General features: G+C 41.3%; 1 protein-coding gene across 1 annotated transcript; it reads left to right on the top strand.

The window, feature by feature from the left end:
• Positions 1-7967, top strand: LOC112562392 (A disintegrin and metalloproteinase with thrombospondin motifs 7-like). Its single transcript, XM_025235639.1, has 14 exons — positions 1-208; positions 885-977; positions 1209-1353; positions 1856-2003; positions 2350-2428; positions 2924-3007; positions 3907-4049; positions 4203-4243; positions 4424-4529; positions 5089-5250; positions 5523-5643; positions 5986-6108; positions 6619-6670; positions 7284-7967. Exons 1-14 carry the CDS (start codon positions 62-64, stop codon positions 7670-7672), a joined length of 1833 nt encoding a protein of 610 aa, XP_025091424.1. The 5' UTR covers positions 1-61; the 3' UTR covers positions 7673-7967.
• The last annotated feature ends 2577 nt before the right edge of the window (positions 7968-10544 follow it).

Genomic DNA, 10544 nt, shown 5'->3' with positions numbered 1-10544 from the left:
AGTCAGCCACTTGCAGTCGAAGCACAGACCCAGACAAACTAGATCATCGACGGTCGACAACATGCCCGACGAGATTCTTGTTGCTCTGACGTCACGGGGTCAGGAGGTCAGGTTACGGTTGCGGCGCAACGCCTTGGCGACCTTGAACTTCCCTGTCTACACTCTTAACAACGGGCACTGCGTGGAGCAAAAAACTCAGGGACTACAGGTCCGTCTCTTGGTGATTTTATAGAAACTACATATATAACTGTAGAAGTAGTTGTTGACAGTGTCTGTGTAACTCGGGAATACAGGTTGACCCATGTCAGTGGGTCTGTAGGCGTGTGCACGTCAGCTTCCATATCTACCTCTTGAGAAGTGTCTGTATAACCGGGAAGTAAATGTTTTAAGTGTAAAATAAATACTTGTCCGACCCTAAGAGGCCGGAGCTATGAAGTAAGGGTAAGCGTTGTCCTGGGGGCAAGATGGGAAACTCTAGGGCAAGCGTCTTGTCTCCGTAGGTGTGAAGTGGTGTCCAGACACCCCAGATGTAGCTTTGCCCCTGGTGTCATAGTTATAGAGCAGTGGCCATGATGCCTTATTCAAAACCAGCAAACCAACATTTTTAATCCATATAATTTTAAAGAAAAAACTTTTTAAAAATAAAATATCTATGGAGAAGACACCAGACTCTGGTAGTGTACTCTACCTTGAGGATGGAGGGGGGTAAGCCTTCCTTACAAAAGGAATTCGTATATGGGCGAATGTCGAGTTGTTTGCCCATGGTTAACGTCTTTAAGTAAAAATTAATGAAATATTTTTCTGGCATAGACATACACGTACACCAGTATTACTACTATCACTGGTGCTATGATGATGGACTGATGTGTGAGTTTTTATTCCAGTCATTTCAGGAATCCAGCTTTTACCATGGTGTCGAGTCTATGGCCGCCATCGTGGTCCGGCGGGTCAATCAGTATCTTCAGCCGTTTGATTTGGTAATAATTTCTCATTATGGTACTTGGGTAGACACTACCGGCTTAGTACAATGCAGACGGTACAATATGTCCACGTGGTGATATTTAGACAACGTGAATGTTTTTTCTTGATAGTGTTTCCGGGAAACAGAACTTTTGAGAACGTTGCTTGATACCTATATTTTTCATCATGGTCGAGCTTACCCAATTAATCCTATCATCGCTGTCTACTTTGTTTTCTTTGACCTCCAGGAAGGACCGCTGCTCATTAACGGAACACAGTTTCTTCTGACCCCAAGTCGTGACCTCTTACCTATGCATGTTGATGGAAGAACTCATATTCTCAAGCGCATTCTGACCACCATCAACTTCGGCCACGATTTTCTGGACGAGCGAAGTCAGTAACATTCACTTGTTGTTACCTTATCGCCTCACACACCTGACAACAGCCACTTTTGTGATATTCTGTCATGAATTTTATACCAGCATTAGAATACCGTTCCACAGTGAAGAATTTCACATTTCGTCCTGACAGACAACCAAAAACCGATTTGCCAGATAATAGGATAAAGGGAAGGTCAAAAAGAGACCAAAAAAAAAAAAAATGAACGTAGCACATTTAGGAGAGGTAGAAAAAAGGGAAAGGGGACGAAAGGAAATGATAATTAAATACGATTTCTAAGAGAGAATGACAATTATAAAAAAAGAAAAAGAAGAATGAATGAATGGAGGAATGACCGGCGAGATAACCAGAGAGAAAGATCCCGCTCCCTTCTCTGTTGATGACAGGCACGATGATTATGTTAGTTCTCGTGATTTGTCTGGTGTGATGACAGTGATGTTACAGGGTCGTCACTAGTCATGTTTACCAGTTAAGCACTTCGTGGATGTTCATGCAGGTCTGATGGACAAGGAACGAAGAGCAGCGAGGGCAGAGGTCAGGCGCAACCGTCGCGCTGGTGGAGGGCGAGTGTATGTCAAGCGTGACGCACCCGTGACGCACACAGTGGAGCTGATCATCATCGCTGACTTTGAGATCTACAACAGGTGAGTGAATGACAGACTGAAAAAATAACGGCAAGAAATCATGAATGAATGATTGGGAGTCAAAAACACATTCTTTAGAAGTGAAGAAGCAGGAAATGAAAGGTCACGAGACTGATTATGTCACATGACGTCACCCTTGTATTAGTGAAGGTGACTAAACTTTACACACCGTGGCACTCTGTCAATCCATATGTTAGGGTACAAGGGTTTGGGTACTATTGTAAGTGAAAATCTATCAGATTTAGACAAGGTAGACAAGGATTGATGATAATACTAGACAATTCATAGGTAATGGAGAAACATGTGATAATGTATTGCTGGGATAAGTAAAGATACCTTGTTACAGGTTTTTCGAATATTCAAAGGGCAACAGAACTGATGCCCTCGCACAGATGAAGCTGTACTATGTCTTTATGACTAACCTGGTGAGTGTCTAGTACTTTAGATAAAATAGTGGATATGAGCTGTGACATAAAATAGTGGATATGGGCTGTTGGGTGAAGGAGCGAGTGTTAGCCGTCTGGCCAGAGAGAAACAACAGACGTGGAAAAGAAAGAATTGGTTCCTCTGATTAATTAACTAGCGGCTCAAATGATGTGGTCTGTTCCAATACGGTGTTAAAAGAATTTGTGTTTAATCATTTATATACACTGGAAAAATCAACGATATAGTTTTATGTGTGTGTGTGTGTGTGTATGTGTGTGTGTTTACCGCGAAATTTCATTTCTTTGTTACTGGGTAGTTTTTTTTTATATATGGTCTGCTAATATAAAATTCTAAAAGGTTTTATTTTGAACGAGCAATGTCCACACCGTATGCCTTTTTGTGAATATCTCTATATATAAAGTTGTTTTGGTTAAATGTAATTATCATCTTTTATGCGTAAAATCAACAGAGACTGACAAGTTATTTCTTTTCAGATGGACATACGCTATTCTAGTGTAACGGCAATAGACCCAAGTTTGGTCATCAGGGTGGCGCTAGTCTCCCTTGTTGTCACTGATGTGAGTTATCTCCCGCATTACCGTGAACAAATAACCGAAAGGTTAGATTCATCAGGAACAAAAAACACCGTCAAGTAGAGTCGTTACAAAAAGATTTTGAAAATTGTAAAATTTTAAATATAACATCCCACTTGTAAGATAGCAAAAATAATATATGACACTGGATTATGAAAAAGTAATACTAACAATAGATAAAAATCGAGCAGAGCCTCTTGGTGTCCAGTCACTTAATCCCCAGACACTTCATCCCCGACACTTCATCCCCGACACTTCATCCCCTAGACTTTTAATCCCCAGACACTTCATCCCCAGACACTTCATCCCCGACACTCAAGAACAATTTTCATATCATATTGTTGAAGAACATTAAATTTACTAGCTTATATGAACTTTAACTAATGTTGTAGATGTTTAAATGACGTTGAAGTTAATAGCATGATTTGAATTTGAATTTCAATTAAATTTTTCGCTGACTTCATAATTTTTATAGTTAAGGATTTAGTTTAGGGATTAAGTGTCTGGGGATGAAGTGTCTGGGGATTAAAAGTCTAGGGGATGAAGTGTCGGGGATGAAGTGTCTGGGGATTAAGTGACTGGGAACCGAGCCTCTTAGAGAATTCGTCTTCTTGTTGCTCCTAGTCACCTACAGAGGAGCATAGAGTAGCATTTAATTCTCTTAGAGAATAACCATGTGTACATTTTTTTTCTAGTACTTACAAAATTGTAACACACTTTTAACGCAATTTTGCTCAAAGCGAGTACAAATATTATCCCCATAAATAAGTATATGCGCTCAATGTAAAGGCTTAGAAATTAATTCTTTAGATGTTCGTGCATCAGCTGAAATTTCTGAGAGATTGAGTAGTCTCCATTCACCTTTGTGTGACGTGTGACGGCAGGTGAAGCACGAGGCGGTGTGGACGGAGCGGAACAAGCTGAGTGCCGGCAAAATAGACGCCGAGCGCACTTTGTACGCCTTCCGTGATTGGCTGGGCGCCAACAGCAACATCCCGCGCGCTGACCACTGGATGCTCTTCACAGGGTACCCACATTTCTGCCTCATGTCTGTTTGTAGTGTCTGATTTGAACAGCAATCATTTAGAGATAATAATATTAAACTCAAGATCTGTATATCGCATATTCACACTCGTAAGCAACGAGACATGGACAAATGACAACCTTTCTGCTTTTTCAGGTATGATCTCGCTGAAAGGAGCGGAACAACGACGACCATTGGTAACATCCTCAACTGTGTTGTATCCTCTGTATCTTTGTGTTGTCATGAAGTCCGCACACGTGTACAGTGTCCTTTGTGCGGGCCGCAGGTGAGCGTGCAAAGGGCCGCACGTGCCCGCGGGCCGCATGTTTGACACGAGTGTGTGAGGTCTCGTTGATCTAATGAAGTGGTCATTGCAGGTATCGCCTTTATCGGCACGTTGTGTACCGACAGCGCTGTGTCTGTGGTCGAGGAGTACTTCACCGCCACATCAGGCGCCGTCAGCGCTCACGAACTGGGGCACAGGTGAGGCTGGAACACACTACTTGTGACTGTCGCCTTTTTTTTTTTTTGTACTGTGATCTTCTTTATTTGCTTTCATCATCTCATATAGGCACACGCGTCGTAGTCGTCAGTAGAGAAGTACCGGGTTCGGATGATCACGTGATAAGTGTGACAGGCGTGAAGCAAGGCACTAGATGAAGAAAGGGGAATATTCTAGGTGCGACAACGCACTTCGCATGTTAGGAATAGCTGCTCTGCATGAAGTGTTTCTGGATGATGCAAAACATATGTCCACACGAACACACACGCATGCATCGTGCATATACCTGCTCATACACATAGAAATACACAAGCAAACATTTTTACACATAGACACACATACATAAACGTATAGTTGTTCCCACACACACTCATATATATATATACACACACACACAGACCAATTTGTTCTCTGTCTTTGTTTTTACTTTAATTTTCTGTCTGTTTTCCTCCTTTTGCTTCGTTCTTCGCTTAGTGTGTCTGTCCATCTCTAGTCTCCTTGTCCTCTCACAGCTGTGTTTGAAGCAAGTGTCTGTTGCAGCATGGACGCTGACCACGACGGCGCCTACAAACCGCAGTGTACAGACGACGACAACCACGTCATGTCCACCATCGCCACCTTCCCCCGCGAGGCAGCGAAGGCCTCCAACCCCTGGAAGTTCTCGCCCTGCTCTGTGGACGCCTTTGGAGCTTACCTGGACACGTAAATCTCTTTGTTGTATGAGACAAGCAGCTAGTCTTAGTCCATCTCTACCCGATGGTCACGTGATACAGAGTCTAAGCTCTCTTTTGTGTCAATGACGTCACGTGTCTAGTATAAAAACTGACGTCAATACTTTTTGTGTCAATGACGCCACGTGTCTAGTGTTAAAAGCATGACGTCAATACCTTTGGTGTCAGTGACGTTAAGTGTCTAGTGTAAAAGCTGACGTAACTACTTTTTCTATCAGTGACGTTGCTCATGTCCTCCTGCAGCATTCAGTGCGCTCGCCGCCCGCCACCCAAGTCCCTGTCTACCAGTGAGTTCGGCGGTCTGTACCTGGACGCAGACGCGCAGTGTGAGCTTGCCATGGGTCCAGGCTCTTATTTCTGTCGCGTAAGCATAACTGTGTCACGTGCTGTCTTCATACTCTGTTGTTAATGTACAATGACCACCTCCACCTATTTACTGACCTATCATTATGCTTGCAATATTTAAAAAATGATTTTTTTTCCATTTTATGAAGCAGGCTTTGAAAATTAAAATTGAGAAAACGTTTGTTTTCTTTACTTTAAGAGTTCCACGATGTAATGTAAAGTGTTTCTGTAGTTTCCTTTGATTAAAGGAAAGCTGTTAGTCACTAATCAGTTGAAAAGAAGAGGCAACGAAATTATTTCTAAGTGTTACATGCCTGTAAAGGATGACATTAGTCTCTTCTTACCTTTGTACCTGTGACAGAGCGTGCAGGTGAGACTAGGTGTGGATTTGATGTGCCGCCGCATGTACTGTTACCTGCCCAAGGAACCAGGTTTCTGTGCGTCTGTTGTTCCTCAGGAATACACGTCATGTGACAATAAGAAGGTCGGTGCTAGAGCTAACAGTCATCGTGATAACTTTGTTCTTGTCTGTCTCCCCTGGATGCAGTTCCACTTGGCTGCTCCAGCCAAAATATTTGGTCACAGACAACTACACTATTGCGTGATAGTCTGTGTGTCCTTCTAAATACACTCTCTACTAATCAGGCGATTATAGAATAAAATACTTTTAACAGTTAACAATTCACCGAAATTATATACTTCTCAGAGCAGAAAATAACAGAAGACAAATTTTTTTCCTTTCAAATTAATTATGTTAACCCTTGGGGATCTTTTACAAACTAAAATAACATTAAATTTTTACATCCACTTGACACGCGGATAGAAGGATCTACAATGTAAGTGAATGAAGTAATTGGAGGTATGAACGCTCATGATGATGCAAGACTGTGTGTTCTGTTAAAACCAGTTGTCGGAGACATAAATATGATGATGCTATTTGCACCTACTTGTTTACAATGATACTTCCTGGGGTTTATTTTCTGTTGTCTTGCAGTGGTGCGAGCTGGGGCTTTGTGTTTACAATCAAGCGGCGCCTCAGACCATCGGTAGGAGCTTATAAAGTGTTAACACTTTGCACACTGTCACGTGTCTACACGATCTCTCTTGTTTGAAACTGTCTTACCTATCTATACAATTCACTTCTTTACACACTCACTGAAATCTCTTACCTGTCTCTTATCACACAAACACACACAGGCACACATGAACATACCGCCTCCTACACACATTGCGGAGGGAGAAAGAAAAGATTGACTTTGTTTGAGTCACACAGCACCGCAGTTCAGATTTTTGAAGTCTGCTTACGAACATTTTCTGGATAAATCCTCGTAGGAATGATTAGAATAAATATGTTTTGTAAAACTGTTACAGATATCATCCAAATGATAACAGACACATTTGTCGTCTTAACTTAAAATTTAATATGGTTAGTACAGATGGACATAGAATTCTAATCAAAATAACATGTTAGCAAATAAATAAAATAAAGAAAAAATAAGATTGTGATCAGAATAATGTTCTTTAAAATGTACAAGATGTATAAAAGTACAAAATTTCAAGAAGGGGTATTATGACATCAGTTTGAGAAAACGAATTTGGAACTGTGTATAAATAATTTGTTGATGGCTCAGTAAGGATAGTTCTGAGAAATATCTACAGAAGGGTGTCCGCAAGGTGATGACAAAGTCTACGGCTGCAAAACCGCGGACTGCTCCGTAAAGAAAGTGCGAGAGGCGAGCTGTTGTCGCACATGCGCAGAGCGCCGAGGCATCACACTTCCGGTCCAAACAGTTGGTCCTTTCCTGTCGTCAACGACACCGCGTATGTCCACCGACAGCGATGAAACCTTGCCCCCAGTGCTGGATGACACAACGGCGAGAAAAGGCACCTTCACCACACCGATGTCAGAGATGAAAACGACGATAACTGCTGCTGTCGTGACGTCCACCCCTATCATCACTCAGCCGACAACGACGCCTTGTGAGGAGCTGGAATGTCAGTGCCAGCACAACTTCTCTTTCGTTTGTTTGTTTCTCCCTCGTGCCTAGAGAGCTCCTCAGCATGTCCCCAACCCACATTGTTTATGCATGATTCTCCAAAATGTTGAAATAATGTCGAAATAGCCACAAATATGTTAAAATATTTCATATTTTGATTTTTCTGCATCGGTACTAGCATCTGGTCTTGCTTTTAGCGATACATTCATTCTTTGTTTTAAAGTGCACACCAACCGCCATAAAGAAAATGTGAACAAAATTAAATGTGCTGCTGATAATATTGTATTCTTATATTATTTATACGGAAAACATGTCTGAGTTAATAAAATCAATGTTTACTGATCAAGACTCGTTGGCGTGGCTATAAATAAATCTGGGATGGAGTTGCTGAGTAAAATTATTATATTTCTACACAAAGAACTCACAGAATGCTTGCTGATGAATTCTACAGCAGAAGTCAAATTATTTTGACTTCTACCACACAAAATAAGCCGGCAAGAACATTTATAATGAAGTCATTGCTGCCAGTCCCCACACCAGGTCAGGTGTAACAAGAAACCGCACGAAGTCTCTGGCTACACCAAGAATACAGTTTATTGTAGTGTAGTAGTCACACCTCTGTGTCACAAGTGTCCCTAACCGTAATTAAATTATGGTCCAGCTCTCTCATTAATTGTTAACATTTAGAAGGGAAACGTAGCCAAGTACATTTCTGATGTCTGGCCTTTGACCTCTGCTCGAGTGTATCACGAGAACTCATTGGTGTCATTCACTTCCATTTTTGGATTTTTTTTTTGTGTGCAGAGCTCAATGACGTTATTTACAGAAATGCATCTGACTAAAGTGACTGACAGTAGCACCAGGGTGTCTCAATATTACAATAGCCGAGTGCACGCCTTCGTTTAAGATTTTACAGTCAGAACTTTAAAAAACACCAAACTTTAACGTCTTGCCCCAGAGACCCACTGACCTACCCATCCACACACACACACATCACGTGTACTCTCATGCATCTGAAAAATATCGCAATGACACATGCACACATATTTGAAATCTTCAAAAAAAAAAAAAAAAAAAATCTTTGTATGAAACAGGAGGACGAGAATAATGTGGAGAGGGAGAGTGTGTGGAGGACAAGACTATCTGGTTTCACAACGTGTCTCCCAAGTCGGGCTAAGCTGAACTTTTCTCTAACCAATGTTTTGTGCTCGCCAAACATAACTGGAAGCAATTTCTAAAAAGAATCCTGCATTGACTTGAACATAAAAAAATGATTTGATATATTTATCTCGGTTAAATGTACTCAGCCTATCAAAGATCTAGCTCCATTTTTTTCAAGCCTCGGGGATACACTTGGCGCATGTAAGAAGCAGTGACTGCTAACAGAGGTTCTTACAAAGAGTCAACAAACGTCAGGACAGAAAGAAAAATAGTTGTCATCAACTCCCCTAGCAATACCAAGCCTCCCCCACGTTCGGGGGTCAGTCACTTTGTCAGGCGAGATTGAGAGAGTTTAATGTCCTCATGTATTGCAATGTTAGTTGACTTTGCTCTCGGGCACTGGAGGAGAAGTGTCGTTTATCCAATCAAACCCGTGTCCAACCAAATACATTACTATGCCTCCATAACAACATTTAAAATCCTTAACACCTTGGGAAAGAGTCACTTTAAGGTTCGGGTTAGTCATTTTTATCTCCCCCTCCCCTGTACTCTGTTGACATCCCTGTTGGCAGCGTGCGTGTCTAATCGACATCTTGTCATAATTCGACAACAAAGTAAACTGTACATTGTAGCAGGACTGTTAGTTCAGCGATTAGAGCTGTGCTTTTGTGATTTGTTATTAACAGTGTTATCTCAGTTACAAAATCTTACCCAACAAATGGGTTCATTCGATTGTCCTTTAAAAATTATATAGTTATTTAGTCACATAGAGTTCAATAATAATAATATAGTCACATAGAGTTCAACAATTACATAGTTATAAAGTTATACAGTGACAGACCTATACAGTCAGAGTTATGCAGTTATAATTAGAAAGTTCGTACAGTAAAACTGTCCAAGAAAGAAAGCTGTCGGCAAATATGAAAAGCTTACCTGGATGAAAGATGTGAGCGGGACTCGAGTTTAGTCTTGTGGCCTGTAGACCCACTGAGGCTCGGTTATTCACAGTTGTTTTGTAGTAGTATATGGAAAAGAAAATCCTTTACAATGATACTCTCAGTGTGAATAATCTCAATAGGACTGGTAAACACTTAAATCAATCCAGTTTAGTCAGACCAGTCCAATCCAGTAAGTCCATTCAGTCCAGTCGAGTCATGATAATCAGTTGCGAAGAAACTCGACAATTACATCAAAATGTTTGATAATAGCAACAATAAATGTTTTGGTGCAACTTTCATCTAAAATAAATCCTTTGGGGGCTGTACTTGTGAAGCGAAAGCAAGTCACTGTCCTGGGGCAGTGTGGGAAACCCAAAGAATGTGTCGTTTCCGAGGTTATAAAGTGTAGACTAAGCCCCGCAGAAAATTTTACCACTAAAGCCATAGTTTTAAAGTGGTAGCAAAAATGCCCTGTAGTAAAGGAACATGAAATGGTGTCGCTGGGGTTCGGATAATACTACATTTTACTACAAAAATAAGATGTTTTCCTTGAGATCCCCATTTTGCTCTGGGGAAAGGACTTGCGCTTTATAGCCACAACACCCAATAAATTTGCAATTACAATTCACTACAACCAATTCATCTTCGACAAGCTCAGACGACCGTGCATTATCTCCAAACTTGAAGTACTCAGACACCACCATTCCAACGGAAAGATCACAGCACGTGCGCAACCAATCGTCATCACACTCATTTCCGTAGCCCCGCCCCCCATCGTGTAAGTGACACGAGTGTTCCGTTACGAGTCCTTGAAATCAAATTTA

The sequence above is a fragment of the Pomacea canaliculata genome, linkage group LG4 (genome assembly GCF_003073045.1).
Source record: "Pomacea canaliculata isolate SZHN2017 linkage group LG4, ASM307304v1, whole genome shotgun sequence".
Taxonomy (NCBI): Eukaryota; Metazoa; Mollusca; class Gastropoda; order Architaenioglossa; family Ampullariidae; genus Pomacea; species Pomacea canaliculata.
The sequence above is the reverse complement of the archived record's forward strand: the minus strand, read 5'-3'. Positions and strand labels throughout refer to the sequence as shown.

Excerpts from the sequence above, each read along its gene's own strand:
- LOC112562392 (XM_025235639.1), top strand. The coding sequence starts at position 62 with ATGCCCGACGAGATTCTTGTTGCTCTGACGTCACGGGGTCAGGAGGTC. Across the intron at positions 3,008-3,906 it reads TCTCCCTTGTTGTCACTGAT|GTGAAGCACGAGGCGGTGTG; the intron begins GTGAGTTATCTC and ends GTGTGACGGCAG. Across the intron at positions 5,644-5,985 it reads CAGGCTCTTATTTCTGTCGC|AGCGTGCAGGTGAGACTAGG; the intron begins GTAAGCATAACT and ends TACCTGTGACAG.